The sequence below is a fragment of the Bos javanicus genome, chromosome 28 (genome assembly GCF_032452875.1).
Source record: "Bos javanicus breed banteng chromosome 28, ARS-OSU_banteng_1.0, whole genome shotgun sequence".
Lineage (NCBI taxonomy): Eukaryota > Metazoa > Chordata > Mammalia > Artiodactyla > Bovidae > Bos > Bos javanicus.
The window spans coordinates 32,073,144-32,094,741 of record NC_083895.1 but is presented as its reverse complement, the minus strand read 5'-3'; the positions used below and the strand labels follow the sequence as shown (position 1 = coordinate 32,094,741).

Below are 21,598 nucleotides of genomic sequence, written 5' to 3'. Positions count from 1 at the left end.
ATCAAGTCAAAGATAAACTTTTATCTTCAGTGGTTTAATTCGTTTCCATATCACCTCACCAAAGAGAGCTTTCTTAAATAAATACAAAGAAGTTATGCTAAGAAGCCAGTATGGTAATATCCAATTTGAATTCTAGACTATCAGAAGATGTGCAATTACATTTTAGAAAGGAAGGAGCCCTTCTATTTTAACTTGCATTGTATTCCTCCTAGCAGTCATGCATAGGAATGATGATGATGTTAAATCTAATTAGACACAGATTTACTATTTTCCCTACTGCTTTTTCATACTGCTAATATTATAAACAGTACCTGCTTTAAAAACTGTAATAAGCTCATTGCGGTTACCAAATTTAAAATGCCAAAAATCTATTAGTTGGGGGGAAAACTGCTTCAAAGCATTTGAGGAATTGAAAGAGATACTTTTATTGTTAATGAAAGCCACACCTGTTGACCAGTATACAGCCCAGTGGTAAAGAAGTCTAGAGTCAGATTGTCTCAGAATCTTGGCTGCACCGTTCACCAGCTCTGTAAGTGACTTTGGATAAACTGCTTAGGTTTTGAGCCTCAGTTTTTCATCTATAAAAGGATAATAATCTATGGCCCTCACAGTTATTGTGATAATGAGGCAATAAATGTAAAGCACCTGGAATAGTGCCAGCATTTAACACTTAAGAAATGTTATTACTTTCACTATTTTTATTTTCTTTTTTACAATTAAATGAAACTAGAGTAACTAGAGTAACAACTTCTTAAAAGATACTGGTCGGCTAAATTGTGATTGAATGACTTCATCTCTGTATAGTGGCCATTTATATCATAAATGTCCTCCCACACTGTGAATTCTTCAGACTTCTAGCAGAAGAACAATGATAATTTGCCTTTCAAATATATTAGAGCAAGTCCTATATACATGAAGCTATAGGAGAACTAGTCTACATACAGATCCAAGTTCAACAGCTGAAGCAAAAACAATGGAAAGGTAACAATTAATATATATATATACACACATACACATATATAGGTTTTTGTATAACAAACTCAAAAATATTTTCTACAGTATAAAAATGTTCACATTGGCTCTTTGACACTTTAGATCCCTTTGAGAATCTGATAAAAATTACAGACCCTGACCCTAGGAAAACATGTGGATACAAACGACTGTTCTATTTAAGGGGATTTGTTAGCTTACCTACCCCAAACTCATTCATGGACCCAGGATAAGAATTTCTATTACACTAACTTGGAAAGTTTACAGGGTTTTAAACTATTTACCCCTTGTAATCTCAAAGGGCAATATATTCTAATGTAGTTCTTATTACATTTTTCAAGGAAAAATGCCATTGTAATATACAATGGAAGCAATACAGTACGTTCTGGCCAAAGTGACTTGATCTGATTTTCATTTATGTTTATTTGTCCTCTTTTAAGAATTAGATTATGATTACTCAATACAATTCCCAATTTCATCAAATAAAAATTACAGGACACATTTTCTCAGCATTCCTTGTTATAGGATGATGCTAACTGGACAATTTAAAGAATAGCATCACAGAAAGAGCAGGAACAATTTGCATGCTAAGCAATAAATCACTCTGTTCTCAATTCTAGACACCTCTGGACAGGAGTCTTAGACTAAAAATACTTTTGTATAGATGCTGTATGAAAAAAATATGATAAGAATGGCAAAAATAACGATGAGCAAGGTTAAAGAGAAGGAGAGGAAAGGGACTGTGGAAAACCTGTAATGATTCCTCTACCACAAGTTAAGATATTCCCCTGGATCACAAAATTATTAAAACATGCTGTTAAATTGCCTAAAGCTGCCTGAATTAGTCCATGTACCTGATAATTATAAAGCTTTAATATATTAATGCCTTAGAGTAATGCATATATTTTTAAAACAAAGACATCCAAAACCATCGAGAAATGGCTCTACATTCCCTTAAGGAATTTCCTTATGGCGTAAGCTTTTATAAAAATATTTAATGAGAAACAGAAGTGCTCAATGTGGCTGTGTCAGAAACAGAAATTAGGATTTAAGTCACTTGCTGTATTTTCTTGAAACAATTGTTATTAAAAAGAAAATTTCATAGGTTTACTTATTTCTTTCTTTATGCCCACATTCTCTCACAAAGAACTGGGGGTTGGTTACACAAACACAAATACCACCCAAGGATAAAATAAATGTTGAGGAAAATTAATAAAATAAAAATACAGTTAAAAAATAAATGCTAGGGTTTAGATTAGTCCATGGAAAAGCAAATCACCTGGTCCCACTTAGTTTGCAAGAGCTGAGCCTCTATCAGCTTAAGGCAATGAGGGAAGCAGGGGCTATCTCAAGGGCAACAGTATCCAAAGAGGAAAAACAAGTCCTCAGGAGAACAGCTTTTCCTGACACTGCTTCTATCACTTCTGAAAATGCAGTTTGCTCATACAACCACCACCCTGTCTATCAACAATGGCTAACAGTTTACAAGACGTAAAGTTATTAATAACTCGCATCAATACATCCACTCCCTCAAGGGATAGACAGATAAACTGGAGGGCTGAAACCATTATAAACAATTTGTTGCTGCTCTATTTTGGGTTTACTTTGGGTGGTAACTTCAATAGCTTTGAAATAAAATAAAGGATAACCCTACATAACCAGACTTTAAATTGCAGCAGTAATTTTAGGAGAAATCTGCCATAAATGTATAACTATCCTAGAAATAACAGAAAGCCCAGAGAAACCAAAGATTATAAGAAAGATACAGATGAGACAAAATAAACATTCACTTTCACCAGATGAGAAAAGTGAACAAGTAATAAATGACTTTAAATTGAAACAGGCAGGATTTAGGTCACATATTGTAACAGTTCCAGTAATGCACAAGCTATCTGTATTAAAATAATTAATCTTAAAGATTCTTCTTCTCGGAAACAACAATAAAGAGGAAGATAAATCAATTATACCTCATAAAGCTAAAAAAAAAATAAGTAATAATTTAAAGAGAGAAAACCATGCAATGGCCTTTCTTGGATTTTTGAAATAAATATACGATCCTGCCTTGAGTAAAGAGCGAAGTTATCTATCCTGGGCCCTTTAAGCCCCCACGGATTAGCAATTAAGAGTTTAAAAAACAAATCACATAATCATCATATTAAATTCTTAGTCAACCAATGAGGAAGCCCTCAACACCTTGTAGAACAATAGAGAGCGATTTCTATTGTAAAATAAGTATATCTCTTAAAATATAAAAGACTGCGCAGAGGCAAAACATTTGATTTTATCACACTTAACTCAGAACTTGCGTCTGTGTAAAACTTAACTGAAACCGTACAAGTCAAATGGGCAATACTTAGAAAGTACTGACATTTCATCTGCACTTACCTGATCTTTCTCGTGGGGTAGAAGGCTGACAGGTGGGAGCGAAGATGGGAAAGCACTGGGGTACTTGGGAGCCCCTTTGCCATCTAAGCCTCCGTAATTGACCCTGTACTGCGGTCCATCTTTCAGTAACCTCCCATTGTTCACTGCGCGTTTGGCCCCCAGTCGCAGCCGCTGCTGAAAGGCTGGGTTGGTGGTGGTGCTTGTGAGATCACTTTGACTTCTGAGATACTTCTCAATGTTCTTCAGGGAGGAGCCATTTGGCTCCTCCAGTCCTTCAATTGCTCTCCTTAGAAGTTTATTCCAATCCACATTGCGCAGATCATTGCATGATCCTCTAGACCCCTTGGTTGACTTAGGAAAAGTGCCTGGTTTAACTGATGAAAAGCGCCCAGGGTTGTCTGGGTCCTTGTAGGAGGCAAGGCCTTTGTTGGTGACTTTGAGAACTGAGCCATCCTGAACGCTGAGTTCCAGCTGTTCAGAGACTGTCTTCTTATCCAACCCATGGGAGGTGCTGACGGCATGGCAGATTCTCTCTTCAGAGGGCCTTTGCTTTTGCTTTTTTATTTTCTGTATAGCTTCAAGAATCCACTCTGTATAAAGTGGGTTTGCAAGTTTTACCATGGTTGACAAATGACTTCAGTACAAAAGTTACCCATAGAGGTTCTCCTTGTATTTAACAGAACTTGCGCATTTAAAAGTCACTTACAATTCAACAAATGGGCAGACTATTCCAGACCATATTAAGCAACATCTCACAAATATCCATCCTTTAGAGATTAAAAAGAGGATGAACAGGCAAAGTTGATAGTTGTCTTATTCGACCAATAGGAAAAACTGCATTCAGGTGAAGAACATCTTTAACCAGGAAATCAAAACCTTAAAAGATAAAAAAGAAGGAAAAACTCTTAATAATGCAACTTCTAAAAATAAAGTAAAAGACTTTTTCAGATGCAAAATGTCCACAGAAATAATGACAAGCAGGTATTATGTAACAAAGCCACAATGATTATATTTTCCAACCAGAAATTGGGTCACAGTCTGAAAAGGAATTTCTTTTAGGATTTTTCATTTGTTATTTATATGAGTAGTTTATGGGGCATTTAAGAGATCATATCTAAGTTATCAATATATATTTAATGGATAACCTTCACTGAAACTAATAAAATTACATGTTAGTGGTTCAAGATATGTATCTACCATAAACATAAAATCAACACCAAAATAAATCTATGGTGCAAAAAATCTGATGGTGGGGATCTTCCTGGTGTTTCAGTGGCTAAGACTCTGTGCTCCCAATGCAGGTGGCCGGGGTTTGATGCCGGGTCAGCGAACTAGATACCACACACTGCAACTAAAGATCCCAAATGCCACAGCTAAGACCCATCACAGCCAAAAAACTAAATATTTTTTTCTAAAAAAAGAAAAAACTCTGATGGGAGTACATTAAATGTAAAAAGAATCTTAAACTTAAAAAAAAGAAGCAATAGTCCTGACTCTTCTATTTCAGCTAAACATTCTACATATTTCTCAAGTCTCACACATAAGAAAATTTCCCACTAAGCCTCTGCTACAGAACCATGTTCCCCCAGCCCTTTGAAGAGGTTCTGTAACACTCTCTCATCCACAGGTTGCAAGAAAACTGAAATTAATGTGGTAACATAACCCGTCACCTTTTGAATAATGGAGCCCTCTAGGTGTCTCTACCCGCTTAGCTCATTAAACTGCTCAATTCAAGCAAGATTTGTACACATCCTATTCCAGGTAGACACTGACACTGCTTTCTGAGACCCTCCTGATATACACAAAAATCCCCTAGATCTCCAATCTGGGATTGAGAACACCTGCCAAGAGCACCAGCCAAAGCACCCTGGTCTGAGAGTTGAGTCAGAACTGGGCTCTAATCTTGCTCTTCACAGATAAAATCCACATCTTAAAACTCTTTCAAACAGCTTGAAGTTTTCAGAGTGTGCTCACATATAACTTGTAATCTGCAGGATGACTGTATGGATAACCTGATGCTGGGGGAAAGGTGGAACACAGGATAATAGTCAGTGGTAGACTCCAGGCTCACAGGCCCTTATTCTATACTGAAGTCCGTTCCGCCTTCACCTGAGCCTCAACTGCTTGTTCCAGCTATTCTTCCTCTGCAACTAAGACTAGTAGTTCACATGCTGGCCCTACCCATGTCAAGCAGAAAAACCCTGGGTAAACGACTTAAGTTTCTGTCACTTTACCTGCAGAGCAATAATAGTATATCCCTCCAGGACTGTTGAGAGAATTAAGTGAACACATTATCTAATACACAGCACAGAACCGCTATCATCATTTCCACTTAATACAATGCCTACACACTCTGAAAAACGACTCATAAAATTATAAAGTTATCTCTGATTGTTTATTTATATTTAATGTACCTCAAAGAGTACAATGAGCTTCCCTTGTGGCTCAGCTGGTAAAGAATCTGCCTGCAATGCAGGAGACCTGGGTTCGATCCCTGCGTTAGGAAGATCCCCTGGAGAAGGGAAAGGCTACCCACTCCAGTATTCTGGCCTGGAGAATTCCATGGACTGTATAGTCCATGGGGGTGCAAAGAGTTGGTAAAACAATAAAAATGAAATAAAATAAACATTTTAAAAAGGGTAAAATAATGTTTTTCCAAAAAATTTAAGCAGATACACTGAAGAATTTAACATTTGCTTTCAAAGATTCTGTTGCTAAAAAACTGGACCACTGAACTATACTAGCTTGAAAGTGGCAGTTTCAAAAAGGATTTGTCCTTTTTGCAATTAGTATATTATAGTTTCACTCTGTTCTTCTCCATTCAGATTCAGCAACTTCAGACTAAAGAGATCTTATAGGTCATCCAATCCAACTTCTAGTTAAACAGTAAAAGATCCCTTGTTCAATTCCCCAACAGACGGGCCATAAAGTCTCAAAATACTTTCAGTGACTGAGGATTTGTCACTTCTTAAGACAGCTCATGCCACTGTTGGGCAGCTCTAACTGTAATATATCTCTTGCTCACAGGAGCCAAAATCTTTCTTCCCATAACTTCCACCCACTAGTTCTAGTTCCCCTGGAACAAACTCGAGAAATTCTTTAATACTACGCTCCTTCATATATTTTAAAACACAATGAGCCTTCATATATTTGAAAACAAGTATCTTTTGAAAACCACTACAATCAAACCCCATTATACTTCCACTCCCACCTTGGACCACTCATATCCCGATTCCTTAACATGCCCACACATTACAGGTTTCCAAGCACCTCCTTCTCATGCTCACTCATTACTTAGGCTAATGCTCATCTTAAAATCTGGCAGTCCAGGCATTATCCAATTATACCAGGGTTACATAAACTTTCTTACCAGCACTGCCACACAACTGGTTCATGCCAAGCATGCAGTCCAACTAAAAATCTCAGATATTCTTTTAAAAAAACTGTTAAGCTGAGGATTTTCATTCTCTACCCCATACAAATTTAATACATGCTCAGATTTTTACACTTATCACAGTTCATCTTATTGGTTTGAGTCTATCTTCCAACTTGTTAAAAACTGTTTTGAATCCTGATTCTGTCATCTATGTCATCTGCAAATCTAATAAGCACTCCCCTTTGTATCATTACATAAATCATTGACAAAAATGTTAGACTTGGAACACAGTGTGTTTAAGAATGAAATCACTGGCTTTCATCCTGCAACCACTTTCAGGACAGAACACAGGAATCATTCTGCTTTAGCAAGTTTAGAACAGGAAGCTGATCTTTCCAAAGTAAAATGGTTCAGGGCAAAATTTCATTAGAAGACATTTCACCGTGTCCAAGTAATTATTTCATCTTTCATCATTTATTCAGGATGAATCAACTAATTTAATTTGATTGCACAAAATACAACTGCAGGAAGCAGGAAAAGAGGTCACAGAAAAGTATCTAATATTGCAAAGTTGCTTTCAGGCATTTTGGTTACACAGGCCAATGAACATACATTAAAACAAAATACATTTCATAACTAATACTCAAAATACACCTTCATGACAAGCTATTACCACAATCCTAACCCACAATCAAAAGAACTGTTCATCTCCATGACCAACACATTTCAACCAGACTGACACTTTTACATTTGAAAAATACAATGAAAAAAAAGGCAAAATACCAGAATTGGAACTCCAAGTGTTTTAACAGTCCATGACAAAAAAGAAGATTGTCCAGATCGTCAGGCAAATCTGCCAAAAGAAAAAAATGTAAATGTTAATTCGGGCATTAGGACACCCCTTAAATTCAGCAACCATCTCTGGATCTCCAGGCTACTCAATCCAGACAGACACAGTGAGTTTATTGATACACCCTATTTGGTGATAAGTTAGCTCTCTTTGACAAGAAGCCCCACGACAAGTACCTCAGGAAGTAAACTTTCAGGCTTCTTCAAAGCTAGACCTGACCTCCAAATTTTAAAAAATTTGGATTTTTTAAAAATTAAAAAAAAAATCAGGTTTGCGATAGAGACTAAGAAAGTATTTCATCATTTAAAAAAAAAAACAAACAACTTGCTATTACTCAAGTAGTCAGGCAGGTATAACATTTTGTCTGGATGGGAAAAAAAAATAGTCAAACATTGTTTAAAGGTCAATATTAACTTTCCAGGCAACATTCGCTATTTACCCCAAGGGTCATCTGGTATCTAAGTACTGGGAGCTATCACGATACGGCCAACAGCTGCAACTAAGAGAAAGGTACACCAGTTTCCACAGTATGTCAGCACAGGACACATTTCAGGTGGTGGTGGTTAGTCGCTAAGTTGTGTCTGAATCTTGGAAACCCAGGGACCACAGACCGCCAGGCTCCTCCGTCCATGGAATTCTCTAGGCAAGAATACTGGAGTGGATTGCCACTTCCTTCTCCAGGGGATCTTCCCAACCCAGGGATCAAAACCGAGTCTCCTGCGCCACAGGTGGTCTCTTTCATCGCCACGAGGGAGGCAAAAAATAAATGTGAAACAACCTATGACAGGCTGTACTTGGATACCGTGCAGACCAACCAAGCAACCTTAGAGCCTCCTTCTCCCCTCCCCTAGCCACAGACACACACCTTACTCCTCAATTTAATCTCAAAATTAGCTCTCCTCTGACACCAACCAACAGAGTTAATTAGGCAGAAGCAGATGTAACCCCACAGCTCTTTGCTACAAGCTGAATCAGTGTTAAAAACATACACACACAGCTAAGAAAGGAACAAAATCACAAGTCTCTTATCTGTAGCCAATTCTCAACTAAACACATGTATATTATCCACTTTGTATATTATCCACTGCAAATTTTTTAATCTTAGGCTGGTTTGTTTCTGACATCCCAATGGCCCCACTGTAAATTGGTATATGTTAAGAGAATAGATTGAAAACCAATTTAATTTTAGTCTAAGCAATATTTAACTAGAAAGACAAATCCAAGGCCAAAAAAAATGCATAATTCATTAAAAAGCCAGTTAGAAATGCTTTCCACCCCCTGCCTCCCCTGATTCAGAATTATCCACACCATTTCTTCCAAAGCCCTAGGATTGGTCCCACAGGTAGACAGCTCATGCTATCACAAGTATGACCCTAAAAACTGTTATGCTGTTTTCATTTTTTTCTATAAAAGCTTGAAAGTTGGACTAAAAGGCTATCAAAACCAAGAATGAGTCATTCCAAATTAATTCTGGGGACTCATGCTACATCAAAATTAAATTACTCTATTTTCTAAGGTTTTGAATCACTATTTTTAACTACAAAGTAACATGAGTAAATTATATGGTTGTATCATACAGTTTTTAATAAAACACTATTTACATCATTCATTACAAACTATTCTAAACAAATCTAGAGAAATGCTTCGTCCAACACTGAGCTTTTGGCTTCATTAGTATTATAAAAATATCAACACTATTCAGAAATACTCATGTCAGCATAAGAAGAGTCAAAATACCCTGCATCATAAAGTCTATGTGAAGCCTCCTCTAAGCTTTTACTAAGGCTGTGTGTTGTTTCAAAATCAATGTCATAACACTCGAGTCATGAGATTGCGGATGAGCCAAAAGCAGTGGTAGAAAAAAATAAAGATTAATAGTAGAGTTTACTCTTCTGTCATACTGACAAAAGTTATTTTTAGCTCTCCCACTTTTATAGGCTCCTGGATTTTTTCATAGCCTATTATGTAACTGAGTAAGGATCCACAAATCGTAACAATATCATCTGAAAAAGAATATAGACTGTTTAAGGGAAGGGAACTTAACTTCTTTTCTTCTATAACCACCCAGCACAGACTACTAGCACAGTTGCTCCAAACAGCACTCAGTGAACACACTTCTGGGACATCAGACCTCATCCATACAGTAATACTGGTTTAACGTTCAAATCCTGCGTGCAATTACTTCTCAAAATTAATGCTCAAGACCCAAAACATGTGAACTGGGAGGTGAGGTTATAAACACTACCAAAGAACAACCAGCAAATTTAGTGAGATACTGTTCTGCATGTGCAGCCCTATGGTAGATGCTGTGGGGATAAGAAGCAATTCAGCACAACTTGGTAGTTCTTCAAAAAAATTAAACATAAAATTACTGTATGAGGTCACAATTTCACTTCCAGATACACACCCCAAGGAACTGAAAACAGGGACTTAGATAAGCACAAGTACACTCATGTTCACGACAGCACTATTCCCGACAGCCAAAAAAAGTGGAAACAGGTCAATGTCCATCAACAGATAAATGGGTGAAAAAATATGGTATATCCATACACTAGAATAGTATGCAATCATAATAAGAAATGATGCAGTGGGGGCTTCCCTGGTGATCCAGTGGTTGACAGTCTGCCTTCCAATGCAGGGGACATAGGTTCGATCCCTGGTCTGGGATGATCCCACAGGCTGAGGGGCAACTAGGCCCAGGTACCATAACTACTGAACCTGCACTGGAGAGCCCCTGAGCCACAACTACTGAAGCCCTCAGACCTTGAGCCCCTGCTCTGCAACAAGAGAAGCCATGGCAATGAGAAGCCTGAGCACTGCAACCAAGAGGAGCCCCGACTCACTGCAACTAGAGAAAGCCTGTGTGAAACAACGAAGAAAAGTAGCAGAGCCAAAAATAAAATTAAACAAACCTTTAAAAAAAGAAAAAGTGATGAAGTAGTGATACATGCTACAACATAGACAAACCTCAAAAATATGTTGTGAAAGAAGCCAGACACAAAAGGTTACATATCATTTAACCCCATTAATAAGAAACTCCTAGAATAGATAAAGCTAGAAACAGAACACAGATTGGTGGGACCTGGGCAGGGATGGGGGAGATGGTGAGGAGAAACTAATTAATGGGTAAAAGTGAAAAGTAGTGAAAGTCACTCAGTTGTGTCAGATTCTTTGCGACCCCCATAGGCTGTAGCCTGCCAGGCTCCTCTGTCCATGGAATTCTCCAGGCAAGAATACTGAATTGGGTAGCTACTCCTTCTCCAGGGGATCTTCCCAACCAGGTGTCAAACCCGGGTCTCCCACACTGTAGGCAAATTCTTTACCATCTGAGCCACCAGGGAAGCCTGGCATAAGGGCTAAGTAAAGTAAAGTTGCTCAGTCGTGTCCAACTCTTTGCGACCCCATGGACTGTAGACTACCAGGCTCCTCTGTCCATGGGACTTTGCAGGCAAGAGTACTGGAGTGGGCTGCCATTGCCTTCTCCAGGCTTAAGGGGTAAGAGACTTTATTTTGGAGTGATGACAATGTTTTGAAAACTGCATAGAGGTCATGGTCACATAACACTGTGACTATACTAAATGTCACTGACTTGTTCACTTTAAAATGCTTTTATGTTATATGAATTTCACCAATTTTTTTTTTTTTTTAAGAAATAGAGCAATAAACTATAATAATAGCAACCACTGTCTGACACCTACTGTGAGCCAGGCTCTTTACATAGATTATCACGTGCATACGTATGTCAGGTCGCTTCAGTCGTGTCGACTCTTTGAGACCCCATGGACTATAGTCTGCCAGGCTCCTCTGCCCATGGGGATTCTCCAGGCAAGAATACTGGAGTGGGTTGCCATGCCCTCCTCCAAAGGATCTTCCCAACCCAGGGGTTGAACCCCTATCTCCTGCAGCTCATGCACCGCAGGTGGATTCTTTACCGCTGAGCCACCGGGGCAAGCCATAGATTACATAATTATCAAGTAAACCTCAAAACCACCCTGTAAGGTAGCATTGTTGCCCACATTTTGCACAAGAAAAACAGATTCCTGACTGTCAAGACCTCAGACCAGTAAGTCATGAAAGATTTTAATTCAGATGCTAAACGCTTTCCTGTCTCTCCATTGGCTTTCAAACTAGGCTCCTTGGCGCTCTTGTGAGAAAGTGCCTGGGCTTTCAGAACCACCTGCAGATGCCCTTGTGGGTTACACACTAGGGCCACCATAATCCCTGCACCAAACAAAGCATCTCTGCCTTAACTATTCTATATTTAATGGTCTTCTCTATAATATTCACTTCAAAGAAAGGGCTCCTCTAAATACAGAAGGAACAAAGTCTGAAAACAACCATGACTAGTGACTATTCCTCAGTAGTATGGACGGGAGAACATCCCTTGGATGGATGGGACTTAAACTGGACCCTGAAAGGCAGAACTTAGATGAACTGCCTGTTCTTTCCACAGATACCTCCTCAGAAGCCCTACATCACTTTGTCTAACAGGAAACTTTTAGCTTTCTTATCACTTGATATTTCTAATCCGTATTTTGCTTACCTCATCTCCCCTACTAGACTGCAAAATTCTGAAGAACAGGACTCATGTTTGATTCATCGTGGCATGCCCCAAGATTTCCAAGGACCACAACTTGAACGTAAGAGGGGTTCAATGCCTATTTGTGAAATGGATGCACCAGTGAATGAATGAAGGGAAATCTAGGAGAAGGCAGAGAACAAGAACGAGCTGTCAGAATAGAGGGACACTGAGTCCATGTGCATGCCTGGAGAGGGGACGTGTTGACTAGGAGGAAGAAATAAAGTTGGACGTGACGAAAACCAGGCTGAGGCATGCGAACACGACAGATGAAGTAACAGAAAGCCAGAACAGGAGTAGCAACACAAGGTAGAGTGGAATGCAAGCGCGTGTGTGCACGCACACACACACCCCCCCACACACACAAATGTGCTGAACGTGTGAATAATTCTGGCTATGGTATCCATCCAGTGTACTTTGAAGGGAAGGATGACTGAAGGAACAAACAAAAGTAATCAGTATGTCATCTCCCCAAATATCAATCTTGTTCAACTTATATTTATGAGCTTAACTCAGCAGCAAGCCCAGAGTAGGCATTCCATAAATGTTAGTTGAATTGAATATTTAATTCCCATCTTTTTAGAATAATACTAAGTCCTTTCTCACTACTCATTAGCATAGAGTTTTCAATTCAAAAGCTAATAATGTTTTCCAAGGATTTCTAAGAGGCTAAATCACCATGAAAATTATAATTTCAACTAATACATATTATATTAATTGGAAGTTTAATTTTTCATGTCATGCTCTCCTAGTTGACAGTATCCTTGTTATGTCATTAAACTATAATTGTGTAAATCTGCTTCAACAAACAATAACTGAACCATCAATAAACTATTATGTCTTCCATAATCCCTAGCAAAGATTAGTTTCAACATCATCATCATAAATTAGTAGAGACTCGTCCCAAATCTCCTGGTGAAGCCTATGAATTCTGTTTGCATAGTCATCCCTAAATTTAAGTGCTCAATAGTTTCAGTCTCTAAACTTTAATTACACTGTCAGGAACCTCACAGGAAATTTGATCCCCGTCTCTAAAACAGGATTTTAGAGACAAGATGAAAAGTCATTCGAAGTCATCAGGCCTTTGGAGCCAGGGTACACTGATTAGTAAGTAATAATGATATCATAACTAGGCACTTTCACTTAAGAAATAATCAACTGAATTTAGAGTGACTTTTTTTCCTGAAATTTAAAAATTCCTATTCAATTCTAACCTCAAGTTAGCTTTAGTTGGGTTTTAATGACAAAGGCAAAAAAAATGTATTTGGGAAAAAAATCTGACATCTTAAATTTAAAAGATTATTTTGAAAATACACATCATTTCAGAATTCTGCATTAACTTTATCACACAGTTCCTTGAAACAAATTAAAGCTGCTCTCTGAGAATCTCAAGAAAATTACAGATCTATTTTTAAATAGGAATACAAGTACATACAGACATTTGCATACAATTTCAAGGGCTTCCAGAATCTCTACTGCTCATCCAAGGACCTCTAAAGGTCCACTCACTAACTTAACTTACTTTAACACACAGAGAGGTTGATAGTTTTGTCCAGTTTCACAATAATTATCTCTATATGTGCTTAAAGTAAAACATGTTATATTGGAAAAAAAGAAAGTTATTATCATCGGTTTTGGATACTGTCAAACAGGCTCATGAAATCTTATTCAACAAGGCAATGTGCTATGATGGGATGGATCTAGAGAGTTCAGGAATCAAGTCCCCACTTTGTCAGCTACCTAAGCTGTGGGATATAGGGCACGTTACTGAGTCGATCTAAGTCTCAGTTTTCTCACCTGTAAAAATGAGAAAAATGTAGTTTTGTAGACCTGTAAAGAGGAATAACTGAGATAACAAATATGAAAGAACCAAGGCGGAGGACACATAGCAGGAACACAATAAAATACTAGCTCATAAAAGGAAAAAGGGCAATGCAGTCAGCTAGAGACCTGTAAAATCTCATCTAGCTGAACTTCTGTCTATATGACCATTTTCTCCTATGCGATAGGGAAAGTCAGCACCTGCCTTAGTTATAGTTACAGTCAAGAAAAATTCAAGACAGAGAATAGAAAAAAGTGAAGAAGAGCAAAAAGAGATTTGAAATGGTGAGGATGGGGTCAAGAAACTTGTATTTTCCTCATGATCATACATCTTTTAAGGTCACTAAAGATTTAGAAGATAAAATTGATAGGAGAATATCTACTTAACCTGAGGGCAGGAAAAGTCTTAAAACAAGACACAAAAAGCACTAACCATAAAAAAAATACCATTAAATTTGACTCCATTAAAATTAAGAAGTTCTGTTCATTAAAAGACACCACAAAGAGTGAAAAGGCAAGCCAGAGAATGAAGGAAGGCATTTGCAACACACACAAAGGACAGAGTTTCATATTTAGAGCAAGAACTACTAAATAGCTATAAAAAGACACAAGGACCAATTTACAAAAGGGGGAAGGGGTGCAGGGACAGACTTGAACAGGAACTTTACAAATGAGGAAATCCAAGTAGCCAATAAATAAATGAAAAGCTGTTCAACCTCCTTACTAATAAGGGAGAGGCAAAGTGTACCAGATTGGCTGAGCTGAAAAACTAACAAGAGTAAGTCAAGTTGGTGAAGAGTAAGAAGCCAGGGAGCTCAGATATACATACAGATACACAGATATACTGGAGGAAGTATAACCCGGTACAACTCTGGAAAATAGTCAAACTGGTACCTAGTAAAGTTGCAGACAAGTGTACCCCATGACTAGGGCAAACATACAGATCATCATCCAAATTCAGAGACTTCTGAGAATTAAAGGTGTTATACTAATTCCAGGAGGAGGAAATGGCAACCCACTCCAGTATTCTTAGACAGAGGAGCCTGGGGTCGCAGAGTAGGACACGACTGAGCATTATACAACTAACACCAGGACAATAGGAATAAGCAGCATTAACATTCACGCTGCCTATGAAGCAGTTTATTCGCAGATGCACACCTCAGTCGGAGACTGTGCACACTCATACCAGGTGATGAGCATGGGAACGCTGGCAGGGAACATTAGTTCACAACTTCCCCACACCAGAAACAACTCAAATATCCAGCAAGAGTGGAACTGATGAGGCTTCCCCGGTGGCTCCTGGCCGTGGTAGAGAGTCTGCCTGCCAATGCAGGAAACACAGGTTCGATCCCTGGTCCTGGCAGACCCCACATGCCAGACAGCGACTACACTCACATGTGGCAACTATGGAGCCTGTGCTCTAGAGCCCGGGAACCACAACTGCTGAGCCCCTGCAGCCTGCAGTCTGTGCTCTGCAACAAGAAAAGTAACTGTAGTGAGAAGCCCACGTACAAAAGCCACCATTAACCACAAACTACAGAAAACCCACGAGCAGCCAAAAATAAAAATAAAGAAATAAAATTATTTTTAAAATGGCCACTTGGACATATTACAGCCTTTCAAAAAAAAGAGTGGAACCAATGATAGAAAAATCGTGGAAGATTACGGGAGTCCCATGAAAAGCTGCTTAACGGCGTTCTGGAAAAGCAAATTAAAGCACTACCAAGAAGAAATCTCCGTTGCTCACACTTCTCCCGTTCACTAGTCATTCACTATTTTATAGGCGAAGACTGATCACTGTAGCTCACACATACCTGCTTCCATAAAACAATTCCTTTTCTCTCACTTGATACAAATACAGGGATCTGTATACAAGAACACTGAAACTACTGTGTAGAGAACTAAGAGATGAAAAGTCACTCGTTAGGAACCCTGGCATTTAAAAACTGTACCAGTTGGCTAAGCCTTCTTCTGACTGGTATTCAACAGTCCATGAAAGTTTCTGAAGTACATTATTTATCCAACTTCCTAAACTACCTTCCAATATTCACCTTATTTTAACTTTCCCTCCCCTGATGCCTTATATCTGACAGTTCCCACCTTATGTGCACAAGCAGTGAGAGAGAGAAACATTTGGTGTAACAGCTATGATGTAACATTCACTCTACTCAAGAGGCCTGGGCTTGACTGGTAGGCAAAATTTCAACTGACCCTGTCATCACCACCAGCCAGTCATTCTCCTAAGTTCCTCCTTTAATGTTAAACCCTCCCTCTGTCTTTATCTTCTCTTTCTAACTATCACTTCACCATCTCAATCTTTGACCCTAAGTTCAAGTTCTCAGGTAAGAATCTTATCCTTTATTGAAAAATGCATTATCCTTTCCTTCTGGGGAAAAAAAAAAATCCTGCCCAAATTCATTTTGATAAATGTGTGAAGAATTTATGAATAAAAAAGAATGGAGTGTTTCACTTCAAGATTATCCGAGAAAATCAATGTACTTTACTCACAGTCATACAACACACACACACACACACACACACACACACACACCTTTCTTGGAGTACCACAGAACTAGAACACTATCTTGGTGTAAGTTATTCCCATTAGCTACTCCCACCTCCTGTCCATATATGGAGGAGTGTTCATATGCTCTTCTTCACTTTGAATTTCCAGGTTACCTCCACCCAAATCTTGGTTCACTGGTTCTCTTTTCCTATTTTGCACATTTGTCACCTAGCCCCTCCTCTGCCTTTGCCCTTTGTCTTCTACCACTCTCTGCACTCAGACCAAAGTACTTAAAATTTCAAAAATATGCAAACACAAGGAGCCTCTTTCTGAGACAGACACCCAGTTCCCCCTTTGCTGACTCCAGCTCAAGTTACACCCAAGAAATCCAAAGTGTGTGCCAAGTTGCGTACCCATGGGTTGTAGGCCACCAACTCCTCTGTCCATGGAATTTCCCTTCCAGGCAAGAATACTGGAGTGGGATGCCATTTCCTACTCCAAGGGATCTTTCAGACCCAGGGATTAAACCTGTCCCCCACCCTCCTGCACTGACAGGTGAATTCTTTACCACTGAGCCACCTGGGAAGCCTCTAACAACCCTGTCTCCCACACTAACATCTTTGCCCATATGCCTTCCCGACTCAATCCAAATCACATTCGCCCAGTCCCACCTACCTTTCTTCACACCTGTCACCTTTTCCCACCTCCTGAACCCCCTGACTCCTAAGAGACTTTCTGTTAGATATATTTTGCGCAAGGGTCACCTCGGGGCAAAATATATCTAATAATTTAGAATATATCTAAATTCTAAGTAGGCTCCCTTGGAATTTAAGTTTGCTCTTCTGTCTTCCGGAGACTCTCTAAAGAATATCCGTTTCCCACCCCTCCATGTTTTTTCCAAGCTTCTATACCCCAAAGCTAGCAAACCTTTCTATTCATGCCGATTCACCCAGATACCTCCTTCCCCCCATAGTAAATGTACCTAACCCCCGTTTCCTCAATACTTCCTCCAAACCAGTATCTACTCTGCACCGCTTTCTCAACACTACTCCATATCCACCACACCCAAATCCATTCTTACTCTGCCTCCCCCCAACCCCCATATCTACAAGTTCACCCTTCTGCACCGTTTCACTTGCCCCTCGGTCCTCCTTCCACATCTCCCAATTCTGCACTCTCCTCACCCTCCCTGATGCACCTGCTTGCACACCTCGTTTCCCCTCACACCCACCCCCTCCCTGGGAGTGCACTTCCCAGACACTCACTGGCCCCCTACCGTTCCTAGTAGGTCCCTCCCACTCAGAAAACCCCTACAAGCCCTCGCCTTCCGACCACCCGAACCCCGCCCCCATCCCGATATCGCTCCGCCCCTCTACCCTCGAGCCCCGCCCCTTGCCCTGGAGGTCCCGCTGAGGGGCGGGGCCTGTCCCTCCTCCCCTTTCCCCCGCCCCCTACCGTCACGCTCAGGGGCAGCCTGACCCCGAACGGCCCCGCGGTGACCCTCGCGCAGAGGCCTATGGGAGGGGCGTCACAAGCCCCCTATTTCCCCCCTCCCGCCCCCCTCCCGCCCAGTCTCCTCCCCCTGGGAACGCGCGGGGTGGGTGACAGACCTGGCCGCGCGCCACCGCCACAGCGCCTGCCGGGGGCGCTGCCGCTGCCTGAGAAAAAAGCCGCGGCTGCCGCCAGGAGGAGGTGCCGTTGCCTCCGCCACCGCTGCCGCCGCCGCCAGGGGTAGGAGCTAAGCCGCCGCCATTTTGTGTCCCCCTGTTGTTGTCGTTGACATGAATCCGACATGACACTGATTACAGCCCAATGGAGTCTCATTAAACCCGAGCCACGGTCCCGCCCTAGTGCTGCTCCATTGGACTAGACCGCAGACACTTAGGGCCACCCGTTGGCCTAGGAGTCTGTCCATCACCCACACACTAACCACTCTGCAGCCCATTGGGGCAGGATCCTGCCGGTCATCTCGCCTCCGCATAGGCACACCCCTCGACCCATCAGCCCCCCCTCCGGTACCACCCCGGGGGAGGGCCCACTGCCAGTACCAATCAACAGACCGCCTGGCCCGCCCCTTCTGGGCACCTATTGGTCCAGCCCTTTTTCTCTCGCCAGACACCACGCAACCTCTACTTCCATCTACCCGCCCCCTCTACCTCTAGAAAGGGATTGGGTCTACTCGCAGGAGAGGTACTTGGCCTTATTGGCTGCAGACGACGCCAATCAGAGGGCCTTTTCCCTTTCCCCTCCCCCACTCAACCCCGAACCCCCTAGCCCGCAGCTAAAGTTTGTGTGAGAGCTGATCGCTGGCGGCGGCCGCAGGATTTAGGGGTGGGAGCGGGCGGGCGCGCGCGGGCGGGCACGCGAAGTTAAAATTCGAGGTTCTCAGTCGCCAGCTCCTGCGGTGGAGCGCGCGGACGGGCGCGCCGCCTGGAGCGTTCCATCCCGCCCCCTCCTCCACCTTCTCCCGTCCTGTCCCGGGCGACTACTCGCCCGCCCCCTGGCTTGCATCCTTACCCCCCACGCACCCCTACCCTGCAAGCCGAGGCCGGGTGCAGGCAGTATGATGTCGCTGCAGCCTCCTCGCCATCCCATGCCGAGGGGGAGCAAGCCCTTACCCGCCGGGCGTGCACCCCCCGGCTCCACACTCGCCCGTGTCTGCAAGCACGTGCACCGTTCGCCGCTGCCTCCAGCCACCCCGGTCCCGGGCTAACCTCGCCTGCAGCCCGGCCAATCGTTTGCTGCCCTTTGTTGCTGCAGCCCGGGTCTCCCCGCTGTCTTCCTCAGCCTCCGCCTCGTCCTTTGCCAGCCGCCCGGGTCCGCAGCGCCGCGCTCCCCCCGCCCGGGACCCACCGCCGCCGCCTCCTTCTCCTCCTCCGCCTCCTCCTCCTCCTCGGCTCCGGGCTGCAGCGCACAGAGCCCGAGGCAGCGCCGCCCAGCCCCGCTCCCCCCGCGCCGCCAGCTAGCCCGCCCGGCCCGGCCGGGGGCGCAGCCTGGACCCCGCCCGCCCCAGTCCCCGCCCCGGGGGTACCTGCCTCCGCCCTGGGGGGCTCCGCTTGCCGCCCTCGGGGGAGGGCGGGGATGCCGGTGTCCGCGGGAGGATGGGGACGCCTGGGCCGTTTGGGGCGGGGAGTGTGCCCGCCTGGGCTGGGACTGAGAGGTGCGGTCCTCGCCAAAGCGCCCCCCCTCCCCGCCCCGCCGCCGTGGGCCCCAAACTTCGTCCTCTGCTGGGTCTTGTACCCTGGGCGGTCGCGGCAGTTTTGGGGTGGGGGATGCTTCGGGAGCTGTGTCTACCCTGATCAGGAGGAAGAGGGAGCAGTGACATTCAGCGACTGCGGACAGGGCACGGCGGCGGCATCCTTGGGTGGGAGTGGGGATGTCAGACGCCGCTGGAGGGGGAAGCTGCCCCTCGATGCCCTCTCCCGGTCTGCGAGGAGCTGGAGAGCTCTGAGCTGCGTTCCCAGTGCTTTCTTGGGCGATGCAGCCGGGTGGCAGAGGGGCTAGGGGCGGGGGGAGACGGCTGGAGGGGGGCCCTTCCCCCTCTCTTCTAGCCAGCGCTCGAAGGAAGGCTGATGGCGAAGTTCGGTTTTCCAGGCTTCCCCTGGGCCCCCCGAGTTCCTGAGGCCCACAAGAGGGAGGCTGGGGGCTCATCTGGCCGCCCAGGCGAGGCCACTTTGACGCTGCCCACATGCCTCCCAGCGCCGTCCAGACTCTGAAGAGAGACTCCCTCGTTCTTCCCGGAGACCGGTGGGATGCTGACAGGGGAGACTTCAGAAAATAGTCAAAAGTAGCCTTGAGAAATGGCTCCTACAGAGTTTGAGTACGAAGTTTCCCTTCCGAGGCGCCATTGCTTCGTGAGGGGAGGAGAACTATGACTTTGTAAAAGAACCAAGTTTCAGGCATGGTGGCCTAGATGGCAAACCACCTGTTGACTCAAGTCTGCCCCAGGGCGATCTTGGGCCCTGACAGGGTGACACATGGTACCAGGGAGAGGAATCCCCAGGCTTCCTGCCCTGGTTGACTCTAGCATCCTCATGGCAGTGACACTGCAGCAGCAGCATCTTCAACTTCACATAGCAACCACTGTGTAAGCTAGGTGGGTACTTTGTTAGAGCAACTTCTCTCAAACAAACAAAAGCAGCAGCACAGCGCAGTCATCGATTGCAGAGCTAAAACACACTTCACTTTTTAAGATGGTTTGCTTCTCTAGGGTGTGAGCAGCCCCTACTTACATGCTTCTTGGCAGCAAGGTGAGAAAAGAACTAAGACAAAGGGTGCAGAATTGGATGAAAGGACAGAAGAGGGGAGAGGGGGAGCAGAAGAGTTGTAATACTACCCTCAAAACTGTCACCCGTTCCATTATAAATCCCTTTTATAGGTGTTTTATTACTTGGTTGTTAGTTTTTAAAACACAAACCTCTTTAGATTAAATCTTGGCATTCACCGGCTCAGCTTGGGGAAACAAAACACAGGGAAAGCTCTGGGCTTGGCTACTTTTGAGTTACATTACTGATAAAACAAACAAACAGCAGGTTGGGTTTCCTTGTAGCCTCTCCTACCTCTTTTATTTAATATCTTCAGTAGCTGGCTCAAGGTGAATTTTTACAAGCCATTAGTTTATAATTCAGTCTAGTTCATTTAGATATTTCAAAGAGAAGGACATTTATAAGGTATGCTTTTTTTTTTTTTTTTATAATGCAGGTGTTGGGATTTTTATTCTCCAAGAAATTACTAAGTAAATCTAAGAATCCTGGCACACACTTCGGCCTTTATGTTCTGTTTTGTTGTTGTTTTTTTTCCCGTGGTCTGCCCAGATGCACTTTATTTTGTAACTTAGATTTGAGCCTCCCAGCCTGCATTTTATCTCAAGCAATAAAAATAAACCATGTCTTAATTAAAAACAAGTTTCAAAACTCCATATCTATACAAACTAAAGTATGCTAAAGAAGCAACCAAAGACAATTAAAGCCAAAAGTCCGCATTTAAGATGTCTTCAGCCAATGAATCGTGGGAGATTTATGAGCATCTAACACTTGTTATCACTAATGAGTTAGCCAGATGGATTTCCAGTGCATCAAGACCTGAACAGAC

At 42.8% G+C, this 21,598-nt stretch overlaps 1 protein-coding gene across 6 annotated transcripts in view; it reads right to left on the bottom strand.

Moving 5' to 3' along the window:
* Nucleotides 1-19,622, bottom strand: part of KAT6B (lysine acetyltransferase 6B) — a 182,090-nt gene extending 162,468 nt beyond the window's left edge. Inside the window, exons 1-3 of one of the 6 annotated variants that reach the window (XM_061405394.1) lie at nucleotides 19,539-19,622; nucleotides 7,535-7,604; nucleotides 3,376-4,251 (exon numbers count right to left, since the gene is read on the bottom strand). In XM_061405394.1, coding sequence (XP_061261378.1) covers nucleotides 3,376-3,996 — 621 coding nt within the window. In that variant the 5' untranslated portion in view covers nucleotides 3,997-4,251; nucleotides 7,535-7,604; nucleotides 19,539-19,622. Of the gene's footprint in view, nucleotides 1-3,375; nucleotides 4,252-7,534; nucleotides 7,605-18,117; nucleotides 18,743-19,221; nucleotides 19,313-19,538 lie in introns of those variants that run through there. The other 5 variants (XM_061405393.1, XM_061405392.1, XM_061405396.1 and 2 more) reach the window with 5 other exon arrangements.
* Nucleotides 19,623-21,598: the final 1,976 nt, after the last annotated feature.